This window comes from Melospiza melodia, chromosome 6 (genome assembly GCF_035770615.1).
Source record: "Melospiza melodia melodia isolate bMelMel2 chromosome 6, bMelMel2.pri, whole genome shotgun sequence".
Taxonomy (NCBI): Eukaryota; Metazoa; Chordata; class Aves; order Passeriformes; family Passerellidae; genus Melospiza; species Melospiza melodia.
This window is the reverse complement of record NC_086199.1, coordinates 49,285,546-49,310,974: the sequence shown is the minus strand read 5'-3', so window position 1 is coordinate 49,310,974 and position 25,429 is coordinate 49,285,546. Positions and strand designations below refer to the sequence as shown.

The window sequence follows — 25,429 nt, the reverse complement described above, 5'->3', positions numbered from 1 at the left end:
AAAAATAGGTTTAGAACCTCTGACATGTTTTGTTGATGTTCCCAGATGAAAATCATATTTAGTGCTTCAAGCCAGAATCGAAGAGAACACACACATTATTCCAACTCCAGGCTAAAATAACTTTTTGGCATTAGTCCTATTTAAGTAGCATGAAAAAGTTTATTTACATATTTTCTAATTGTGGAAAACACTATTTTAGTCCATAGTCAATACATCTTTTGAAGAAAACTCTTAATTGTGGCCAAAACCAAATCAAATTAAAACCTTTACCTGAAGAGAGATAAAATTATTCTTTTTTTTTGTCCCATCAGCTACCAAAATCTCCTTCAACATATGGACATGTAGTAACCCTTTTACCTGATTTGATCTTTTTCTCAGATGTTTCATCCAGGGCTGACAATGCAGTAGAGATGCTCTTTTGAAGATCATGATTACCACCCACAGAATCATCTTCATCAGAAGAAAATGAAGGCAGCGTTTCTAAATTTTTCTTAAGTTCCTCATCAGCTTTTTTGGTTGGACTTTCTCCACTGACCTCAGCAGCCACAGGTGCTGCTGCTGCTGGCTGAGGCTTTGCAGAGGGCTGCAGGCAAGGGGCACGAACTATTTGTGCGACTGGTCTCCTAGTCCTGTTTGGCATTCGTACAGCTGGAGTGGAAAACTGTTGCCTAGGCCCAGACTTCAGAAAGTCTAAAAAAGATGCAATAAATCCTGTTCTGACTTCAGGCTGTTTTTCTTCAACTTCTTTAATTTTTTGCCTCATTCTTTCCTGATGTTGGTAAGTATCATAACAACCTTCAGAAACAGGAGAAGAGTATGTGAAACATGCATCATTTCCTCTTGAATTTTGACGTTTACACTGTCCACTTCTTTTTACCTGTTTCTGAGTTGCACTGTCATCTTCTGCAGCATTTTTGTTTTGGCTTTTTCCTTTGCTTTTTTTCTTCTGAAGGTTCCCTTGAGTTAAATCTTGGCATTCTTCTTCAGTTCTATTAATGGCTCCATCTGAACTTTGGGGCACAGACAGAGGCTGCAATGGAACCTTTGACTGGTTACCTGACACTGTACCATCATCACCACCCACACTGAAATCATTCTCTGAAGCAGCACTTTCCTCACTTAAGCTCCTACCACTTGAAACAAAATCTGTCTCCCTTGCATTCAGTGCACCATCAACAGAAGCTTCATTATCTTCTTCAGACTCATGACTGATGCTGGATTGTTTCTTCACTCGCACAGCCTCCTGCTCCTCCTGACCAGGACCAAGGGTGGGAGAGGTCATTCTTATTGGTACAGTCTGATCAGAAGTTTCAAGGTGCTGCTGATCCAGGTTCACAGCTTTTGTCTGTATTGTTGACACTGGGGTAAGATTTAGAGTAATTTGGCCTCCATTCAGAGAAATATTATTTCTGCTTGCTGGCTTTCCAACTACAGTAGGTGAGGCACTGAAAACAGAAGACACGTGTCTGGAATCCAACGATCGGAACTGCGTTTTAGACTCCTCACTATTTTCAACAGTTTGGATTTCCTCTTCATTAGAGGATGATTTGGCAAAGTCAGATGGTGTCACTCCACAGGCTGCTGCTGTTGCTGCTAAGATGTCATCCACGTTGGATAATATATTCCTCTCATCGCTGAGAAGCATAGATTCTGGGAAGCATATTGAACTAAGAGAAACAAATTGATTTTTTGCATCATGTTGATTTGTCTGAGTAAAATGATCTTTTGCTGTCAAATGCTGCTGTAGTGGTTTTGAAGACTCAGAAATGTCCATTTTCATTACTTCTGAATTCTGACTATGAAGTTGCTGCTGAGAATGACCCCCATTACTTTGAACAACGTGACCATCCATCTGAAGGAACGCATGTGCCACCTGCTGAGGACTCTGTATTCTTTGCACTTGTGGTGATGCCTTTGCTTGTCCTAAACCCGACTGCAGGATTGACTGGTGAAGGATCTGCAAGTCACAGGTTGACTCCAGCAGTACCTGTGCACTGGGCAAGCACAGCTGATGACCATGTCTTAAAGCATGAGGCTGCACCTGTGGTGGCGTGCTAATGACTTGGCCCTGCTGCTCTTGAGCTTTACTGTCATGTACCTTATGCATAAGGGAATGCTGCTGGTTTAGTTCCTTGGCACTCACAGCTCCCTGTGTTGTTCTCATTAAATTCGTTGTCTTTTTGATATCATGGCTTAGGCTGCTGATATGGCCAATGTGTTGGGAAAGCTGTTCCACAGAACTGACCATTCTTTCATCTTTTTTTGTTCCTTGAAGAGTAAGTCCAACAACCTGATCTTCAAGACGAGAGTTGCTTCTGATTACACTTTGAGAGTATCTGTCATTTGCTTTTGAGACCCTGTAGGACGCATCCTGAGCATTGATCTCCTCCTCTGTTAGGCTTTGAGTGGAAGATTCGAGAGCAGCTTGCTGTTGCAATGCCTGCATGTCCTGCATTGATAATTCCTCCTCCTGTTTCGATGAGGCATATAAGTTAGAGTCAGACTTCCTTTTAACATAGGACTTTGTTTCTGAGGAAGGTCTGTTGTTCTGCAGCGTCTGGGAGTGAGCTGGGGATGCAAAAGGAGACTGGACAGATGGCAAAAACTTTTGAGACTGTGGAGAGGAGGATTCTTGGGACTGAGAGTTCTGAGAAGAATGTAAAGAAATATAGCTCTGATTAGGGCTGGAGGCTGGAAGAGTTTGTACCCGAGGAGAGGCATTAAAGGAAAGAGAAGGCGACGTTAATGTTAAAGACTGCCCTGAAGAATAGCTTTCTGAAGGACTAACAGCTGCTAAAACTTGTGACTGAGATGAAAAATTAACTTGGGACTGGGTAACTGGAGATAAACCCTGAGAGTGACTAGAAGAGTAGTTCTGAGCTTGGCTGACTGAAGAGAGTTCCCTCATTTGCCCAGAGTAGTTCTCATTTGGAACTGAGGTCAATACCTGTTCCTCTGAGGAGTAACTTAAAGTCTGACTGTCAGAAGTAATAGCTTGTGATTGCCCAGAAAAAGTCAATGTTTTATACAGTGAGGGCAGCTTCTCAACCTTACTGGATGAGAAATCCTGTGAGTGGCTGACAGGTGGCACATTCTGAGCCTGGCATGAAACGTAGTTTTGGGACTGACTGACGGACAAGAGGCTGGGGAGCTGTGCTGTAGAATAGATCTGTGCTTGGCCTGTAATAACAGAACTCTGGTTTTGTGCAGTTTTGGCATAGCTTTGTGTCTGCACAGCGGGAGCTACACTCTGAGGTTTGGGGGTCTTTGTTGACCTCGGAGGCTGCTTCATGGAACAGTTTTTCACTTTTGCAGTGGAAGCAGAGGGAAAACCAGGCGATGGAATTGCAGATGTGTACGATTGAGCGAGTTCCACTGTGACTTGAGAAGTCTTCTGCTGTGGTCCTCCATTGCTCACCTGAGTAACATCTCCAACTGGACTGCAGGATAACGCCGAGTGCCTAGACGTATCCTGAAAGTTAACTCCACTTGTACTTGTTAAATAGCTGTGTAAGGAATGCTGTGAAACAGTCAGTTGAGGCTGGACAGACTGAGTACTCGAAGGCCGCTGGTGGTGTTTGATAACACTACATTCTCGCTGAAGTGCTCTGTCCATGGAAGCAGTGGAACCAGTGAACACAGATGTGCTGTAGGCCTGAGACACCTGCTGGGCTCCTCCAAGGGTTGAAGGCAACAAACTGAACTGAGGCTGCAAAAGATGGGGTGCAGATTCTTGAGCAGAACGATATGTTGATGACTGGGGGGGCACACTGGTACTCAGAACGGAGCTGCCCAGGCGCTCGAATGTCAAAGCGGTTGGAACGGTGCCTTGGGATGTTTTAATCTGCAATAAAGGATCGTGGGCACTTAAGAGACCGTTGGATGTAGCACTGAAAGTGGCATCTTGAAGGGTAAGAGAAGGGGTAGTAGCAAAGTTTCTGCTGCTGAAGGTGTTGGGATGCTGATACGCTGACAAAGCAGAGGTTGGTGGAAATGTTCCAGAGGTTGGCAAAGCTCCAGTAACAAATAGTTCTGTGGCTGTCGAGGAATGCATACCTGGAAAAAACAAAAAAAAACAAGGAGGAAAAAGGAGCATAAGAGAGCTTTAAAAATAACAACATTGCATTTCTTCTTGCAAGCTCTTACAGCATTTACAAATATAACATTCTTTAGAATCACCACCCTTTTAAAAAACCCAAACATACATAGGGAGGCACTTATCATGGGTAGTTTTCAAAATGGAAATGCGGGGTTTTTTTAGAATGCCAAACTCTATACCTGCAGTGAATTGCTGAAACCTCATATCCTTAAGATGCAAATTGTTGATTAAAAAAATTGTACAAGATTAATTCTGCTTTGAAATGGAAGGCTCTTTACTAGTTTTTATTTCAGTTTAAAAAGAAGATCATACTAAACTGATCAAAAGCCCCAGCCACCTTTAATAAACAGTAAAAAGGCAAAATTACACCTTAGCAGGTGTAATACATACACAGTTTAAGAAGCAATCCCATCTCCTGGAGTTACCCTCACCAATAATTTTATAACTCACTTTATGGGAAACATTTCAGAGCATACAGTGAGACAGCTAATGGTCTATACACTCTGCAATTCATTTTCTTAAAGGAGGGGTTTGACTTTCAGTACAAGCAGTAAATATAATTTGTATGCTTTCTGAAGTGAGAGTCCCAAATATCCTCAGACAGCAATTATCTGCATGGTGCAGTAACAACTATCCAAATGAAAAGCATATTTCTTATTTGCATCCAGCCATGGGTATGACACCCTGGCTTAAACAAGATTTCTCAACAGAATACACTACTCCAGCTGAAACAGGAGTATAAAACTCCCTTGCAAGCTTTGAGGCTTAGAGCAGTGATCCATATCATTCACCCTGTAACCCTGTAATCATTCACCTTGCTTTTCACCCTGTAACTTGCAGACAGTGGTGAAGTTTGTGTACTGTTTCCAAAGTCTACCAAGAAAAGCAAAGAAGACAAGTTTGTTCCCAGAGAAACTTAAAATTTTTGCAAAGGATTCAGTTTCCTCTGGGAAATTTACCAGGGTATGCAAATCAGAAAAAAACTTAAAATCAGTGGAATGACTTGACCTTTTTAGATTCTTCTTGCACTCTTAAAACACTTTTTAGCTTAGCATCATTCAAGAACAAATAAAAACTCTCAGTAAATCAAGCTTGTTTTGAAACAAATACTTCAGTTAAAAAAATATTTAATTTTACAATACAGTAAGTCTTCTTAAGCTGATTGCAACTTAATCATACAATTGCTTTTGAAGTTTCAGGTGAAGCTGAGAAATAAATTCTTTGTTTCTCCCTTTCAGCCCAAGACAAACTGATATGAAGAGATGTGATAGTGAAGGAATGCCAAGGTATTTTTCCTTAGTCAACAATAAGGTCTTTCTGAGTGAGAAAGCATAATCAGTGTTTTAATGCACTTTTCCCCCCATTCTAAAAAACTGCAACATCATGTTCAACTGGGTTCTCTTTTACTGCTACCTACTGCTAACACAAAGGAAGGGCCATCTGGAAGCCCCTTAGAAAGGGTAAAATTTAAACCTGTTTTAACTGCAGATGTTCATTTCTCATCTAACCTGTATTTTACCTTTTCTTCCATAAATCAAAACCATTCCAAATACCTCTAACTTCTCAAACCAGACAAGAGCCTGTCACAGGAGCACTACCATGGCAGAACTGCTGGGCTTTATATTCTAATATTTGTTCAGGAGCAGACAAAAGGCATGGCAAAGGTACTAAGTTGCATGCACAGACACACCCTCACAACCCTAAGAAATCAGAACCCTGATAACACAGATCAAAGGAACACTTGGAAGGACAAACATAACAATGTTCTTCTTTTTTCCCCCCAAAATCAGCAGTGGGGGGTTTGGAGAAAACCCCAAAGTAAGAAACCCTTCTGAAAACAGGTCGCTTTGCAGAGTGAAGAGCTCTTGCTTTCCCTCAAAGAAGTTTGTGAAGATAAAGCTCTCAATAGACACTTGGGAGGATCGAGGGTCACAGAAAAGCAGCAAAAGTATTAAAGGACAACAGAAAGCTCAGAGAACTGGCAATAGTGAAAAATTGGCTTACTAATGAGCTCTTAGTAATGAGCACAGAGAAGTCTCCCAGTCATAGGTACCAACATCAAACCTGACCCACAGCATGTCTCCCCCTTCTTCACAATTCACTGTTAGGCAGGCTGCAATGGAGAAATGCTAGGACAAAGAGAAAATTATTTCTTCCCAGCTGACATTCTGATGGGCCATCATAACTCTAAACTCACAACTGATTTATACTAAGGTTGTTTGCCAGATTACCAGTGGGCATCTTCATCTGTGCTCCTACATATATGCTTTTGCCAATGATGAGTTAAAAGCCACAGTCTCTAGTCTCAGCTTTTTAGCAGCTCTTCACAGAATGAGTGCAAACTGTCAACAAAAGGACTGCTCCACTCTGGCTACCTTGTGCCTCCTCCCCAAATCAGAACAGCAATCATACAGCTGCACTGAGACACAGATCAGCCTGCTGATACAGAGGAAATCCATCCCACCAAAGGAAAAAAGCCACTCAAACATTTTCTGCTAGATCAGTGAATAGATCCAATTCACTGCACAGCTGCACAATCACTCCAGAAGATTAACCAGAACTTGAAGCTACCCACAGATGCAGCAGCAACACTTATCTTGGTGTGACTGTCTAGAGCAAGCTCAAAATCTGCAGTTTCCTGCCCTGCACAGAAGGCTTGACAGATGGGGGAGGTTTGTGGAAGGCAGCCAGTCTGCCAAAAGAGATGGCACATTTGTTCAGTTGTAAATTAGATCCCTTATTTCTATCTGACATGCACCTCAGACCTTCTTTTTGAGAACACCTTGCTCATTACTTCTGTGTACAAAGGGGCCAAAGCTACCCATGGATTTTAGTACTAATAGCACAGAAAAACTGTCATAGGGAACAGAGTTTGAGAGTGAAAGATTTGCTAGAAGGAATAGGTAGTGTGCCTGAAAATGCCTAAAGTGTTAGTGAGACTAATTCCAAACAAAACTGGGGATATAAATTTGACTCTTCAGACAGAATAATATCCTATGTATCTAAATTCCTTCTAAACAACCAGAACTTCTGCTCATTTAAATTCTTTGCTAAGATAATTTCATTGATTTTGAAATTGTTAAATATGGAGATGTAAAAGAAGTAGAAAACATGCAGCCTTTTCAGTTAGTCAGAATATTTTTGTTTCAAATTCTCCCAAACATCCAATATAACAATGACAAAATTTATTTAAAGAGAAAATGTTCACCTGTCTGCCAGGAAGGAGCCCTGAATTGTGGTAAAAGGGTAGATCCTGAAGAGACTGCCTGAGCAGTACGAGACTCAATAGCAGAGAGAAAATTCATAACTGAAGAAGTTTCCTTAGTGTTACCTCCAGCACTGGGCATACTGGTATCAAATATTCCTGAAAGACCTGGATGACAGCAGAGAGAAATGAAACAAAACAGAGAATTCAGATGAACTTCAAAGAAGCAAAATCAAATAACAGATATAATAATTCATAATTCATAATTCACTAAAAACCCCCAAAACCCCCACCTTATAAAACATTAGAAAGTCAAGAACATTGATTTTTCTGTGTTTAGCTGTTATGCAGTGTTACAACTGTAAATTGAAACTTCAGTACACATTTTAAGACCTATTATTAAATGTATGTCAAATATGATGCTTATAACAGTACTTAGGTACACCCTTAGCTGAAGATTCACTCTTCTGTTTTCACTTGGTTAAACATTCAGAACTCCTCCTGAAACATGTCCAACTTTTCTATATCCAGTTTCTCCCTTTTGGGCAGCTTATGGAAGTCTGGATTTGCATTCCCTGTTTCAGCAAACACCTCCATGTGTTTCCCATTGCTCAGACCTTTCCACAGCAGGGGGCTCAATGGGAAGCCCTGGTGAGATCCAGAGCTATGAGTAACTGAGATTACGTCCAGACTGCAATTCCAGCCCTCCATCACCCTGATCAAGGACCTGGCCAGGAGATACAGACTCAGTCAGTGCATGAGCTCAAACACCTTCCTTTGGAAGCTGTGTTGCAAAGTGAGCATGAAGAGGTCAAGCCCCATCTTCTGGGGGATCCAGAGATATCATCAGGATCAAAGACAGACCCCAATGCAGCTGTAACGCAGCCTAAGCCACTGCTACATTTTCAATGAATTTTAACTTTTCCCCAGCAGGCTCTCAGTGTGCACATGGCAGTACAGCAGCAGAATGCTCCAGCTCCCATCAGTTCTGCTGTTTGCTTTTTTGTTTTGCATTTCTGCCACTGGCTCGAAGGCACACGACGTTTGCCCTCATACATAGGCCAAATCCTGAAAAGCTGTATTCTAACAAATAAGTACAGCTGTTTCAAAAAACAAGATGCCAAGCATAACCTCCCTTTATATTTTCCTTTCTATTTACAACATTTTGATAAAAAGCTAACAACTGTTAACTTCCTGCTACACACTCAGCTTTTCTAATACCAGTTGCCACCACTTACGTGACAAACTCCCTTTGATTATATAAAAATTCATTGACTTTAATCTAAATCACATTACAGTTGGTTTGTTTTTCCTTTTTCCTCTGTAGCTATTTTAGCAGTATTCTCATGATCAGGACAGTTACCAGCAGGATGTTGGGTAGTTGAGTATCCAGGAAGCTGATGAGAAGCTGTGTATGTCTGTCTGTGAAGGTCTGTTTCTGAATGTGATGAATGTCCTCCTCCATAGCTTAAACTAAGGAAGAAATTAAACATTATTAACAAAATGTACACCTATAGAAATAAAGAACAGTTATGAAGTATCAATCACAAGCCAAAAAGTTACAGAAATACAGGGAAACAAAAGCCCAAGATCAGACAGATCTAGTTCTGCTAGAATATCACAAAAAATGTTAAGCAGATTAAAAATGTACAATTGAAACCTAAAAAGCCAAAGGGTTTAGGATGGGGAAAAATCTTACAAAAATCAAAGCTGACCACATAAAAGTTTATAAAGGACTAGGTCAGAAAGACAGACTTCAGCTGTAAGAAACACTCACTGGGCACTTTTGTAATGATTTACTGATAGCAAGTCTGCAAAGCAGATAACTATGAATACATGCCCACTTTAACATTTCCATTTTTAATTCCATTGAAACTTACAGGACCTCATTTAATTAAAAGGCTGAAATGACTGGGAAGCTGTAGGACCAAAAGGTTTTAAAAAGGTTTTGGTACTTTTGCTACAATTTAATAGAATTGACAGTGAAAGCACTACCAAGTGACAAATCCATCTTCAGACCTCCTAGCATTAAATGCAAGTTAATGATTCCCAGCTTTTATTTAACATTTTTAAGCGAGTCACCTAAATTAACATGATGTTTCAATCAGGCTTAATGGAAGCACACATAAAATATAGATTGTCTGGGTCCATGCAAAACCAATAATGCAGAAAAGAAATAAATGCAATCTAAACACCAAGCAACCTTAGGAACTTGCCAAAAGCTGTAATGATTTCCAGTTTAAAAAGCAGAAAACAGAGCGAGAAGCAAAACAAACCCCCAAACTTTCAAGCTTCCCCAGACTCAGCTCTGCATACCACCTGTCAAATGGAAGAAAATGAAAGCCAGCATGACCAAGTAACCATCTACCTGTTTCTTTTCTTGCTTTTGGACACCAGGCTTATGGGTAGCTGCTACTTACTCCAATGCACATGTGAGACTGCTTCAAATTGAAAATTCAACTGTAAACAAATGCCAAAAGAACCCAAACAAGGAAAGCCACAGCCCTCCCTGCTGCCTGCTCCAAGGGAGACTTCCCTTATCTTTCATCCCTGGGGATGAGGGGCAGGCACTCTGCACCAGGAAAAATTAAACTCTCAATGCCAGGAATCATGACATCATGGGAAGCTTTTATAGAAGACACCAAATAATATAAAAATTGGCAACACTGCTGGCTTTGCTTCATTTTCAGTAAGAGGCAGATGAGCCTCTTAGAGCATTGTGACCTGCACACATCATGAGCAGCAAGTCCTGTCTGTGCAGGACTTTCCTGCCTGAGATGCACTATCAGGGGATGGATTTTCCACTTCAGCAATGCTCTATAGTCAGCATGCCAGGCTTCAGCACAAGCCTAAAGAATGAACCAAAATCCTTTGAAAAAACAAAGAACCTCAGCTACTGCTTTTCTCAGTTGTGCTCATTGTCTAGCACTTTAACACCTTTCACAGCAGTAATTGCAATTTAGAGAATTGCCAAACCTAAATTCAGAGTCAGCAGATCCCTGTGCTTATGCTGTAGAGGACAGATCTTTGTGCAGTTCAACTCTATGCATCAGCAACTGATTTCTATTATATGCTGACTGAAATCTAACTATTTGCATCACTGCTATGGACAACTGGCAGACATGATTGCATGACACCGTAGATTATTTTTTTATTTACAGCATTAAACAATTTCTATTATTTCCAGACAAAAAAAAAAATAAAAAAAAATTGCAACAGTGTTCTGCACACAAAACATTATGCAAGTAAGAAAGCCAACTGAAGTGCAAGTATTTTCACAAGAAAAATTTTAAAGTAGTTTGGAGTTTTAGAACAAACTTGCATAGCTGGGGAAAAAAAACCCCAAACATAGAACTTCAGGGACATGAAGCTTTCTTCAGGTCTTTTTAAGAAATAAAAAAGCACTACATGAGAAAACAGGTTTCTAAACTGAAGCATGGCAGATTGCTCACAAAAATTACCTTCACTTACAAAAATGCTGAGCTTGTGGAAACTTTCCTGCAACACCAATAGGTTGCATTTAGGTTTTCTTGCAAGTTTACCTAATGCTTTTACCTATATAAAAGTGTGCAGTGCTGACTTCTCTTTCATAGACGTTTTAAAGGCAAACTCTAAAGTCCTGCAGCAGCACAGCTTCCTTTTCCCATTCTGTATTTCCAGGTGAGAGACACTTTGGTGGTGTCCAGGCAACTGGGGCTATGCTTGGCACCAAAAGCTCCTCCAGATGAGGCAAGACCCAAACCCAGTGCAGTATATCAAGCAATTTCACCTCATTCCTCCTCTTTAATTGTAAAAGCAGAAAGTCATCAGCAAAAAGTGGATGAACTTTAATTAATCACCTGATATTTTAAAAAATTGTTGTGAGGGTTTTTTTGTTTGGGTTTTTGTTGTTTGTTTATTTTAAATTTCTATTTATTCTGATTGTTCAAGACTGTGATCAATTTCTCCCTTCTTCACTCCTGTACAATAAACACCTTTTTTTGTAAAGGGCAGGCACAGCACACACAAATACCACGAGACACCATAACACGAGCCTGCAGACCAGAGGCAGAATCCTCTGGAAGATAAAAGTAACTTGTAAAACAAACTTGTACAAAGACTTGTAACAAGGAGGGTGCTAGAATTAGCACTGGGATACAAAATAACCTCTAGACATCAGCACTCAGAAACATTGTTAATTACTAGAACCTCAAAATTCTAGTAATGCTGGGCATCTTAGAACACTCTAAGTATATGATGGTGCTTTTTTTTTAAATACAAATTCCCAGCTCATAGTTAATGCAACCGCAACCTCAAAAATGAATCTGTCTTTCAATAAAAAACATTGTATTTATTTGAACAGTTAATTGTTTATTGTATAATTACTGCTTGCTGGAATGTAGATTCTTATCTCAAAAAGCCTTGCATATATGCCTTCAGTTTACATAAGCTTATCCTAAACAAGCACTGCAATCTGAGAGATTACTGCCTTAAGGTTTCTTTTAATAAAATTGAACTTCTAAACAGATGAATTTACACAGCATGTAATTCACATATCAAAAATACATCCAGCATGGCAAACACCCTCATGGCTAGCAAGCTCTGCATGCTCTTGTTTGGAAGTTTGTTACAGTTGTGCAAGTTGTTACTTGTCCTGAAATGTCAGATAAGTTACTGAAGGAACATTCCCATTACTCGGTACTTTGTTATGCTCTGCTCCAAAAGCACTTGGCCCTTATCTCTGATTATCACAGTCATTTCCCACTCCCACTGTCATAGGGAATGGCACAATGGAGTGATTACTGCTAGGAAATAATATTAATTTGACACACAAATTTGGAAAAGAGTTCCCTCAAAGTATTTTTCATTGAAAAGATAAATATTACTCTAAAATAAAATGTAAGAGATATCCTTGTTGTTATTTGTCATTGCTGTAATAATGCAATCAAAAAGTGTGTATGACAATAGAAGTTAAATGATTCAAGTATTAATCTGATTTTTTTTCAACTGCATCAGCTGGGCTAATAAAAGATTTTTACTTCTCCAGTAAAATTTCTGGAAGAAAACTGTACAGTCATTGCACCTCATTGTTACTAAAATACCTCAACCTTGATTTACAACTCCTTTTTGTTAGCCCAGATTAAACCTGTCAGGAATGGACCCCTTCCCATGTCTGTTTGCATTGCTATTCTCACAATAATTTCTTTTCAAAAGCATTCTTCAATCCAATAGTTCCATACAAATTCAGGTCTCCATCTGCAAAAGGTTATCCAGTCCCACTGCACTCACCACCCTCCTCAGGTGCCAAGGCAATTATCAGGTTTAAGCTTCACACAAGTGAGGGATGCATTTCCCAACTTCACACTCACATTGAAGTATCATTTTTACATGGAAGCAAAATTTAGCTGCAATAAACACTGGACATACAAGTAAGTACTTTTATTTCTTGTACTTTCTTCAAATAACCATGCTCTCCTAGGCATCCACACAGAATAAAATACAGAAACAGAAAAGAAACACTTTGCATAAATATTTTTTCCCCTTTCCATGTAATGATACTCCTTTTACTTTTAGGTATTGAGCAAATTTTTTCATTTTTCTACTTTATTTTCTGGGTAAATCCTCATTACAGCTCATCAATTTTTAAGGCTGATTGACTGATTATTTTGATTTGGTGCTTTCTGGGGGGTTTTTTGGGTTATGTTTAGTTTAGTAACAGCGATCATTCAAGTCCCAGGGAAACACAACGCTTCCATGGAAAGCAGACCAGAGGGTGCAATCCCTTGTCCTTAGGCACTTGTACCTCCTGCTTCTCACAGAAAGGAAAACTGCCACAGAAACCCCCAGATGAAATCCCAGAGCACTTCCAGAGCTGTGCTCAAAGTGAACCTGGACACCTACAAGACAAGAGGGTGCACAGGGAACTCAGTGCCCCAGCACAAGCCTGACACCAAAACAACCAAGCCCAAACAACAAAAGCCACCAAGCCAGCATGCACACGAGGCATCAGATCTGAGGCAGAGCAGAAATTTAATCTCATTTTTGCCTCACTGAAAACAAGAGCTCCTGTGAGAAGATGACTCGGCACAGCCCCCTTCTAATGAAATCACCAAAAAGGAGATTAAAAAGAACAGTGATAGCTTCATACTGGCAAGAAAATACCTTTAAAATCACACTTTGCATTTTATCTTACTTGAGATACATGTGAAATAAGGGAAATCTCAAACTTCCTTCACTATCCCAAAGCAAAGACACTTAGCAAAGGAGGCTCTCTCCAACCAGCTATTCAGCTGTGCTGCAGCAAATTCCACTCAGAGACAGAAAGCAAAGCCACAAAACGGACAAATGCACTCCTAAATATCAAAAATGTCATCCAAGATATAAGATACAGAAACTGACACACAGCTTACATCTCTTTTTGTCCACTGTATTTGACTTTAGATGTGTAAAATGCAGTTCCAGGTTGTATTACCTGCTGGCAAGTACATAGTTAGGATTAATATTTAATAGCTTGAATATCAGATATTAGAATATACAGTATATATCGAATAGATATTATAATATATAATGAGAATAATAGCTTTAATATTAGATACAATGTTTATTACTTTCCTTAAATACTTCTCTTTGTTATTTTGCCTTTACTCAAACATCTCCTGGAGAAAGAATGGAAGAGCATTATTTGAAAATTTCACTTGAATTTAATACAGATGAAAAGGAGGGTAGATGGCCCTTCAGCTGTTCATTGTAACAGCAAGAATTCCCTGTTTGCTACAGTCAAGCTAGAATGTAATTCAGCACCCAGGGGTTATCTGCAGCTCAGAATAAAATTAAAATTTAAAAGCAATGTTACAGGTAGATTACTTCAATCCAGAAATAGGTTTAATCTTGTATTTTAAAAAAGCCATGACCCTAAGAAGCAGAGGAGGGAGTTGCCCAGGAAGAAAGTTCAATACCATTAGTAACAGCAAGTCACTCCTGTCCAACACACTTATGGAAGTTTAAAAGCACAGAAAGCCCTTAAAAACAACAGAAAACAGAAATGGAGAATGTCTCAATAATTAATTCCAATGGAAAACAAATGCCTTCTCAGCCCAGAAACTCATTTCAGTGCAAAATATTTCTTAAATGTGTACAATATGTGATTTTTCACTTCTATTTCCCAGCCACAGACATACTGGAGGGAGGGGGAAGACAGTGCAAACACAAATTTGGGCTGAAGCCTGAAAATGTTGGCAGGTTCAAGAAAAATAGGAAACCAGCCTACTCCCTGCATCTAATTCCCTTGATCCTCTCTTTAGATTATACAAGACAAACCTTAACATCATATTAGCAAAAAGAGAAAGAATATTTAACAATCCAGTGTCCATGTGTCCTGGGGTGACTCTATGATGCTGAATTGATCCCCATTCATCTGTTCAGCCCAGAAATCAGTTTTGTGCCTTTAAACCTAGATCTGAGACTGAAGAAGGGGGAGAAGGAAAAGGAGTGGAATTTTTTTTGTAACTGTATTTAAAAACACAGAGATTGTCTGCACACAGATATGTTTGTCCCACACTACAAGAAACAAAAAGAAAAAAAAATTGCTACTTGAAAAATAAAGTCCACTGCTGAAAAATCAAAAGAAAACCATCTCAAACTAAGACCTCAAGGTAGATAATGCATTCTTTTAAGAACAGCATACATCTTTAGCATTTGCCTGGCCTGTTCTTCTATTACAGCAAGAAAAAAATAGATATTGATATTTTAAAGTGTTATTAACATTATTCTTCAAGGCTGATACTTTTGTAAAGATGGGAAATACAGAATGAGACTGCAGCACTGAGGGAAGTCAGTAAAGCACAGAGGAGCAGCATTTTACTGACAAGCTCCAGTGTCTGTTGGTTATGGCACATTCTCCCTTTTAATGCAATTACACACTACATACCCAGTATAGAATATTTCCCATCCTACCACACCAAAGGCAATCACCCTCCACTCTTTCATTAAAAATGAAGCTATAATGTTAATTTTCCCCTTCAACTCAAAGGCAGAGCCACCAAGAGCGTGGCTGAGACTGCCACAATGTGGGCCAAGGATTGCCTGGAGGTACTTGGGAGAGGAAACTCTCATTACTTCCTCGCTTTCTAGGAGCAGAGATAAGGAGCTTCTAAGAAATAGATTTTGAGGTAGAAAATTACATGCAGGGAGCTGCCTCAATAAGCAAAATTCACACTGTTCCTGTGATTCTTCACCTGAATATATATCACCTCTTAAGGAAATAAAGAGATTTTATGGCACAAAAGGGCCATCTCCCTTTTATTCCCATGTTAATGTGTCTGAACTCCTTATGCCTGATCCTTTTAAAAATGAGAAACAGGAAAGCCAAAATAGTCTTACTGGGACTTCAATACCTGAGTGCAAGTGCTGGCTTGTCTGATTAAGTAACCTGCAGAGTTCTTAACAACAAAGACAATATAATTCTGTTAAAAAAAAAAAAATCAGTTAAACTCTGTCTTGAAAATATGTATGTGAAAACTAATATTCAGATAAAAACAAGCTATTTTTAAACTTCAACTCCAATTACTACTAAGTGACTGGACAAACTACTTTATGTCATTTTTTAATGCATGCAACCTAAACCAGCTTTCTTTATGAGGTTATTTATGGCTGAAATGCAGTATATATAACAAAATAATTAATTTTTTAAAATCAGAACTGGTAAATTCGGAACCGCTTCTCTTGGCTTTGACAAAAAAAAAAAACAAAAAAAAAAAACAAAACTTTGTAACTTAACCAAAACAGAAACTAAAATTAAACTACTCTACAATGTCAGTCTGAAGCTCCTGATGCATGTTTGAAGATTTCAAGGTCTGGAAAGGAGCTTTCAGTGCTTTCCTACTCTGAATATTCAAGACTAACTTTGATGTCCTTATTAAGACAGTATCATTTAAACAGACACTGTAACACATTCCTCCCAATTTGCATTATAATGCATTGTCAGAAATAATTTTAAGACATTTGTTTGCCAAGCAGTGCTTTGGGGATTCATACATCTTCCCTGACAGCTTCCACTCAATCAGTGCCTTCAGAAACAGAAGTCCCATTATGGTCTGTGTAGCTTCCACCACTCTAAGATCTGCAATCTTATTTTCTTGCCTTTTGAGACACTGGATTATTTTGTCACTACATTTATTTCTCTTCTCTTATCTTCCTTCTTTGAAAGAACTTTTGCGTTACCCAGCATAAAGAGAATAGCTGTGATTTTAAAAATTAAATTTAAAAACAACTTCTCTCCTAGAGTTTTACTTACAATTTCAAAAGATTTGTGTAACAGACAGTAAATGGAAATCTAACACTTTTTCTCTGATATGTGATGCTATGCTGTTGCCAAAAGTGTACTTGGGGCATATTCAAAACTCTTCTCTAGATCATTCCCGTACTAGTGGTTGAACACACAGCATAATCCTCTATTACAGCTGAGATATACACAAAAAGATTCCATTACTTTTAATAACAAAATCTTATTTCAATATATAAAAATCAGCAGAGCATTATCTCAAGATGTGGGTTAGCCACATCAGAGCCTTAATAAAATCACAACTCATTTTACCTATTGAAATGCTTTTCAACCCTCATCCTCCCAGTTATCACAGCATTGCATTTTGTGGCAAGCTTTAGTACCTTTAGGGTACTACAGGAATACTTGATACTCCATTTCTTACTAAGCCCTTTATTTCCCATTTCTATGGAAAGGATGATGCTGAAGCTGAGCTTTTTGTCACAAAAATAGGTAAGAATTGCAGATACATGTGTGCTGTACACTGACAGAGCCATCTTATGCTGTCAGTGGGTTCCCTTCATCACCAAACCTTGAAGCACTTTGCAGTTCCATCACCCATGGAATACTTTGTGCTTCAGTCTAGGGAAAGCCAGGCACAAGGAATAACCATTCTGATTTACAGCCCTCACCACTGAGTCCCCAGTACTGAAATAAGGCAGTTTCTCCAGGTTTGGTGAAGTTCAAACGCACCCCTGTGAAGAGCAGGGGGCTCATGGCCCACAGCCACTGGCACAGAACGGGGCAACTGCTCAGTGACCACATCTGAGATCACACATCCTGCCACCCTACAGCCAAAAATCCAGGGCCATTAGATGGGCTCCAAGCCTCCCAGCACACCCACGTGGCCAGCACAGATTTTTTTCCACATCCCACAACACACCACAAGAGCTAAGCAGCTCACATGAGCTCCTTCAGACTCATAACAAGAAGTTTCCCTATGACTAACACCACTTCCATCCCAATTTAGGAGGTGTGCCTAGGAAAGATCTAACATGTTAACAACACAGTTCATCATAAAACACAGCAGCAAGAGTCCTTTACATTAAAGGAAGCACCACAGGGTGTTATTAACCAAGTTTATAAGAAAAATTAGCATAGCTCTTGAATTTAGTGCTTATACCTCTTCACAAGTGCTCTCCTCATCCTAGAACAGGTTTAAATCTACATTTTTAACCTTACAAAGGGTACCCTGGCTATCATTTCATTTGCCACAAGTCACTATTTAGCTGAAAATACCAGATGAACTCAGTTGCTTGTGAATGTTTCAACCATTGTTCCAAACTGTAGAAAGACAGTTACAGCCACATGGCATTTACTTTGAGATAGGAAAAATTACACTATATTAAGCAAATGCATTGAATATGCCCTTGATAGTGATTTGAGCTTTCATGATGATCATGTCTAAACAAAACCAAGTATTAATCCAGATCAAAACAGCATACACACATGAACTAAAAAAATATCCTTTAATTGGTGAAAAAACTTAAAAACAATAACAAAAGGGAGTTTTTTAAAGGGGAAAAGATGAAAATCCCATCTCTTTCCAGCGGTGCTGACTATCAGCAAACTCCAGCTCACCAGTGCCAGCAGCTGAAGGTGGTTAGCACATGGCTGTGTTCAGAGCAGGGAGGAGTTGGCTTTCTACAATCACTCTTTGCACAGCAAATGAACAAATGTTCAGATTCAAGAAAAACTTATTGGAAATCCTGTTCTTGGCAGACTCAGCAGAACATCCTGAAATGGGCCGAACATGGGGATTGAAGGATTATTCACTGTCTAGCACTGGAATTTTTGACACGAAGACCAGAGAAAGTAAACAGGATGTGGTGTGAAACACCAAGCTGCCATATTTTTGAGAGGGATTTCCTGGGCAGGAAAAAGGGCAGCATGGAAGGTGCAGCACAGCCTGGCACACTCAGCCTGGCCCAGGCTCTGACCCTTTGTCTGGCACGTTCTGGGTGACCAAAAGCTCTCAGAACAGCTTGCCAGACATCTGGAATGCTACACGAAGGACTGGAGCCCTCCAACTCTTCTCCAGCTGAAAAAGGAGGGATATCTCCAATGAAATCTAGCTGTGTGACTGCCCTAAGTAGAACTCCTGCAGGATTATTAAGGAATAAATGCTCCTTAGTATCCTGCTGTGTAAACACTATTACTCCAAGATAAGGATGCCTAAGGGTGCCTTCTTCCTGCTGAGCATAATTGGATGCACTTTTCCAAGTCCTAAGCAAGCAACACAGGTAGGCATGTAGAAGGAAGATGAAAAACAAGAAAAGCAATATGGGAAAGTAAAAGCTTGTCTAAACATATGTAGGTTCTTGCTGAATTGTTTTGGAATAAGAAACTTTCAAGTGTGCAGAAATCCAGGAATAAGAGCTCCCTGCCTTGTTTTGTAGCATCATCAGAGAGGTGCTGAGGAGGCTCTAAAGAATTTAAGTGTCCACTTGGCCCCAGGTCTGTCCAGGGCAATGAAACAAAAGAAGTCATGTAAAAATGACAGAATAGCAAGCAGAAGTAAACCTAAAACCTAAGAAATCTGCCCAGTGAGACAAATAAATCTAGTACTCAATAACCATGCACTCTGTCCTCTCAGAAAGTATTTCTCTTTGCTTAAAAATTCAAAGAATTTTCTTTTCTCTGCCACTTGCATGGTACAGCAAGAAATGCTGTGCTGGAAAGGCTGAACTCTGCATGCTGCTCAAAGTTATTTTTGTCACAGTTAAGGCTGCTAAGGAAAGTCTGAAGTAAGACTCTTAATGTACTGCCTTTTGACTGGTTTTTGTTTTGGTTTGTCTTTTCTTTGTTTGTTTAATGTATGGAATAGGCACTCACCATGCAAAGCAACTTCTTGACATGCAAATTTGTGAAAGCTTTGACAAAATATAACAAAGACATCCATGCAAAATACACCCACTCTATAAGAGCCCAAGTATTGTTTAGAATTACTATAGTTCAGGCATAGGTGCTTTTTTCCTGACAGGAACAAGGATTTTTCTAAAAACAGCCTCCTTCCTATGACAGCTTTATGCCAGAATCAGCAGCAACTCCAAGAAAAAAATAAAAGGTGGAGAAAAGTGCAGAAGAAACAAGGCGAAAAGGTTGCTCTCTGTTGGGGTCAGGTAAACACACCTATGATTAAAGTTAACAGGATGAAAGGCAAAATACACACATGGGACTGAAACAGTTTTTGCATAGGTGGTGGGATACAAGTCGCCTTCTTGCAGAACAATGTATTCTGTATCCTGCGTGGAGGATGTTGGCTCCATGGGACAGGGCTCCCATCTGAAATGTCACTGTAGGTGATCTGAGGACAGATGTGGCACCCAGCTAACAGACACCAAGTGCTCCTTCCTGCCAGGGAAGCAGGCAGCACAATTTCTGTGGGATGTTCATCAAAGACAGTGACATGGCAAGAATGAGCCCGTCCAAACCCTGTCCAGAACCACTGGCAAGAATCCCTGCCAAGGCCACACAGCTCTGCTCCCTGCTTGTCCCCAGGTGCCACCTCTGGCTCCCAGCCCTCCAGCACAGATATCCAGCTCAAGCCATTCACTGTTTCAGCCAGGAGAGTTTTCTCATGGACTGACAAACAGGACCAGCTCCCTGTGCAGTTGCACAAACACCAAAGACAAGGGAAGAGGAAGGGAGCCCCTTCCAGCAGCAGTGAGCCTGAGCAGCCAGTTCAGCCTTCTCAGGTAACTGCACCCTCACACTCAGTCTCAGCTCACTCCTTCTGCAGATAATTCTTTATCACCATTTCTCACTGCAGCAGAATGACACACACTGTTTGAAATCTTCCACGTAAAGCTGGCATGAAATCTCACACAGGTAAGCAGCATCTAAATCCAAACAAGCCTGGCTGGCTCATTTTGAAACTTTAGTCGAGATTTTGCAAGATGACCACACATCTGCACCAGGGAAAAGCTGTGGGACACAGAGCAAGAATGCATTCAGCTTCTGTTCAGCCAATCTTTGACCTTCTCACAGCTGTGATTTCAGTGTGTGCTGAATGCAGGTGAAAAAAAACCAAAAAGAAAGGAAGCCAAACAAAAGCCAGCAAGTCCCTGTAAGCTATCTGCACTATGCCATGGACTACCTCTGTTTATTTTGCATGTATAAATGTTTCAGATATAAACTATGACAGAAAATTTGGTAAGATTTTAAAAGTGACCTACCTTTTTTTATGTTTTTAAAATTTATTTAATGTTTCTGGGCCTTTTAATACAAAATTTCTAAGTATATTCCCAGATTATGAGCACGCACTTGAAATACTACGCCATAGGGAAATTTCTGTAGAATGTATTTAACAACAAACATTGGTTTCACCTTTCAGAACAATTTCATTTGATGAAAGAAAGGGTTCTCATCTTTTCTAAAATATTCTGCACTTACAGAGTTCCTATAGCTATGCAAAAACCCATTAGAATTTAAAATTGAGCCTTAACTAAAACACAATTATCACACAGCTGTTACAATAAGCATTAGTTTGACAGCTATGCAAAAATGAGTTTAAAAACCCATCATAACCATTTATCATAAAAGTGTAAGCCTCCCGTTTATGCAAGTTTGCAAATGAACTATCACAGGAACTAACTCTTTATCTTAGATTAGCTGTTACAGGCCACACTAACAATGCCAGAGCTATCTGTTGTAAAGAACCATATTGAATTAAATGACATAAAATCCCATATATTGGGTAGCACAGAGATGGATGGAGACATAAAGGAACATCAGAGACCATGGCAATCACCATAAAATTTAAATCAACAACAAAATAATTGTGACTGACTTTTAATCACACGTAGCAGATTTGAGTCTTGGAGCTGTGGTAAAAACAGAACAAGAACAGTGAGATCTTTCCACTAGTAAAAATCTTTTTTTAAATGAGTACCCCCAAGTCAGAGAAACTCAACCAGAAACCTCATCCATTATCAGGTGTCTCCACATCTCTTTCCAAGCAATTACAACAGTTTCTCACACTATTATACATCAGCTGGTTTCTGAATACTCAATAATTCCTGAGCAAGCAGCAAGTAAGCATGGCACACCTTATCTGCTGTTCAAGAGCTTTTGGCCAAAAGAGGGTTTAAGCACAGAGGTGGGGTTTTCTGACACTATAGTAAAAGGCCAAAAGTGGCAGGGCACTCCTAGAACCACCAGCAATTCCTTCTGATGCTGACAGGCTGTGTAAGGGGTCTGGGGGTCAGGAGCATCCCCTCAGCCCCTCCTACCAGGCTGCAGTATCCCAGTGTGTCCCTGCTTAGGTACCAGAGGGATGCCAGTGATTTCCATCAGCTTCCATCCCAATCCACCATCTCCTATTCTATGGCAAGAGTTATGTCACAGCAGGCCTGGTAGAAATGTCTTTGCAACACTTCACCACACATTTCCTTTGAGTTGATAAGAATAGAGGCATTGCACAGACAAAACAGTGCCTGCAAGAAATAAGAAGCAGGATAAAAACCAGATGGCTGAAGTGAAGCACAGGAAGACAGGAGCAATGCTTGTAGGGAGGAGAAATCATTTTGATGAGCTGAGACTGTGAACATGGCTCTCCACACAAAGGGAACAAAACCTGCCACAACACAGCCTGCAAGAGCGTAACTATGAGATTTGAATGAAATATTGTCATCTATATCACCTAAAGGCTGAATTCTTTTCAAGCAAGTACCAGATGAACATGACACACATTTTTTAATTTAACATCAGGCTAATGCAGCTTCAGCCGTTAAGATGACTACCTGTCAACCACAATCAGAAACACCACTGTGAAAAATGTGATGTGATCTGTAACACAAGTCGAGGGCATGGACAGCATGTTCCTTTACAGTACATCTATACCTCCACAATTTCCTTCCAGGCTGCTGCAAGCCTTGGCAGTGACAGGAATGACTCTTCCATCCCCATTCCTCAGCAACTCCATCCATACAAAGACAAGTGCTATCATCAGCAGTAGAGGAATCCACAAGCACCTAAAGCCCAGACTCTACTCATCTCTGTGTCCAACACGGTTCAAATCTTTAAATCTGGCCAAAGACAGGGTATGTTAATTCTTGTTAAAATGACATGAATCCAAAGAAGCTAGATCAGGAGAATTTCAAGCACAAAATAGGATTCATTATTCAGTATTTTCCCTGTTCTTGGTACAGTTAAAGAAAAAAGTTTAAATGTTTCAGCCAACAATTTTTAAATGCATCATTTGTCACCATGTATAGAACCTGGAGATGAAATTTCAAAGAACTAAAAGTTTTCTCCACATTGTTTCCTGAAGCATAGTATAAATACTGCCATATCATACAGGGATGCAATAATACTAATTTGATTGGTATAGGCAGCAGGCAGTGATCTAATGAGCTTCTGCATGGTACTTGTCTTGGGATTTTTGTCCATGCCATTGCTCCTAAAGAATTCCCAAAATGTACATTTAAGACTGCATTAACACAGTAGCGATTAAAAAAAATTGCAAGATGTGTTGTAAAACCAGGGGATTATTTTAAATATTAAAAAAGAAAATCCTGTAAAATCCAAGTTCTGCTTCTGCACTACCTATTCTTAAATGACCTGGGAAATCCAAATCACCTCCAAACAGCTGGCATGACCCTCAAGAGGTGATGGGAGCTGGCAAAAGCAATACAGAAAGGACAGGTCACTGACTTCCACAGAAATCAACATAGCAACAGCACCAAAAGCACTTCAGTGGTCAGGAAGAAAAATTGGGAAGAATTATATGGAGACCTTACTTTGCCATTCAGGCAGCTCCTCAGAGAAACTGGCTAAAGGGATTGATGGGGCAAGGGTTTGGCCGAAAAGCTGCAATTCTCTGTGAAACAGGGAATGTACCGCCTCACTCACTTCCCAGGGAGCTCCTGAGATCTTCTCACTGCATCTCAAATGCAATGTGCACAACTCAGGAAGGGAAATGGACAACTTGGAGGAAATCTGAAAGAAATCTGTGAGAATAACTAAAGTTATTCTCCCAGAAAAAAGAAAAAAGAAAAAAGAAAAAAAATCGCTGGCAATAAACTTCAAAAGATTATGTTATTTTTATTAAGAAAAATAAGTAAAGCAAGAAATTAATTAGAATTCATAAGAATTCATACTCGACATATTTTCAGCGTCGATGAAGCTATAAACAGGACTCGGTGGCCAAAAACTAAAGGCAGCCCTCTTCATATCAGAAATACAATATAAATCAGTCACTTGTATACTTTACCAAGAATTGCGCTGAATTTTGGCTCATGGGAAATTTTTAACTACACCTTCTAAAACGTAAACTCTATTTCCAAACACAGATTGAGGGGGAAAAGAAAAGTTCTATGGCCTGCATTATGAAGAGGTCAGACTAAATGATTGCAACAGTCCTTCTGACCTGATAATCTATTAATCTCATCAGACATGTCTGACCACTTTCAGAACCAAGTGCAAAGTCATCTATCAGCGCACCTATTCTGACGGGATATTTTTAGCCCGAGATTCTCTTTTACCTTTAAACGCCGTCGAGATGGGAACTGCAGATAAAACAAGCGAGAGACATAAAAGGCAGGCGATAACGAAAATCTCATCGCCTAGAGAATACTCCTTTTAGTTGGCAAAGTTACACAATCAAAAAGCAACCCGAAGCCAATAAGATATCCCGTATTTTCCCCGCACTTCCCGGAACTTTGCAGAACTCTCCGCGGGACTGAATCGCTCCAGACAAGTTTTGCTGAGAGGAGGAGGCTCCGCACGCCCCGGAGCAGCGCTTTAGAGCGAAGAGCTTCGCCGGGCTCAGCGGAGCGCACACCGGCGGAGAAACGGACGGGCGCGGGGGATGCTGGCGCGGCGCGGCCGGCCCGGTGCCCCGGCGGGCAGCATTGTTCGGCCGGGCAGCGCCGGTGCCCGCGGCCCCGCTTCGCTCCGGGAGCCGGCCAGGGACGCGTGAACTCTTGAACCCGCGCCGCAGCCCGACGCGAGCCTCCGGGGCGGAGAGACCGCCCGCCCCGCCGCCAGCGCCGCGGGCCGCCGGGGACAGCGGGGAGCCCGCGCCGCCGCCGCCCCCCGCCCGCCCGCTCGCTCGCCCGCCGGGACGCGGCCTCCGCCGCCCCGCCCGGCCCGGCCTCCCCGGGGCCGCCGGGCCCCGCTCGCCCCCCGCCCTGCCCTGCCCCGCCGCCGGGGCCCCCTCGGCCGCCCTCGGCCAGGCCCCGGCGCGGCCCCCGGCCTTTCGTGCCGCGGACCCTCCTCACCTGGGCTTGAGGCTGCCGGCGCCGCGCTCGTAGGCCCAGGAAGCGGCGGGCGGCGCGGTGCCCGGGGCCAGGGGCTCGGCGAAGCCGGGGGTCGCGGGGTAGTTCCTGTCCATCATCGGGGCCGCGGGGGCTCCGCGGGGGCCCTGCGCTTTTGAGGGCGGCGGGGACCGAGCGGGGCGGGGGGGGAGCGGCGCCTCATCCGGGGCGGGCAGCGCCGCGGCCCCGTGCGGCCCCCTGCGCTCCGCTCCCGCTCAGCGGCTGGCGGCGGGCGGAGCTGCGGGCGGCGGCGGGGGCTGCGCGGCCGCCGGACCCATGTCGGGCTGCGCGTTCCCAGGATGCTCCTCCCCCGCCAGCGCACTGGGGCTCACGGGCTCCGTGGCCGGGGGCAGGGAGGCCGCGCCGGAGGGGCCGCCGGGGCCGCCGCCAGCAGCGCCGGCGGGGGGAGCGGGAGCAGCAGGAGGAGGAAGAGGAGGAGGAAGGAGGTCTGTGACTCGCGGACGGGCGGCCGCGGCCCGAGGGGGAAGCGCGGCGGCGGGAGCGGAGCGTGGCGGGGGGCGGTAGCCGCCACCGGGGCGGGGTGGGGGGGCTGAAGGCGGGGACGG

The 25,429-nt window shown here is 41.7% G+C and overlaps 1 protein-coding gene across 2 annotated transcripts in view; it reads right to left on the bottom strand.

The window, feature by feature from the left end:
• The window catches only part of QSER1 (glutamine and serine rich 1), a 44,171-nt gene extending 19,213 nt beyond the window's left edge, over positions 1-24,958 (bottom strand). The window contains exons 1-4 of one of the 2 annotated variants that reach the window (XM_063160557.1): positions 24,828-24,958; positions 8,668-8,777; positions 7,308-7,472; positions 358-4,056 (exon numbers count right to left, since the gene is read on the bottom strand). In XM_063160557.1, coding sequence (XP_063016627.1) covers positions 358-4,056; positions 7,308-7,472; positions 8,668-8,777; positions 24,828-24,943 — 4,090 coding nt within the window. In that variant the 5' untranslated portion in view covers positions 24,944-24,958. Of the gene's footprint in view, positions 1-357; positions 4,057-7,307; positions 7,473-8,667; positions 8,778-24,089; positions 24,326-24,827 lie in introns of those variants that run through there. The other variant, XM_063160556.1, reaches the window with a different exon arrangement.
• Between the last annotated feature and the right edge of the window lie 471 nt (positions 24,959-25,429).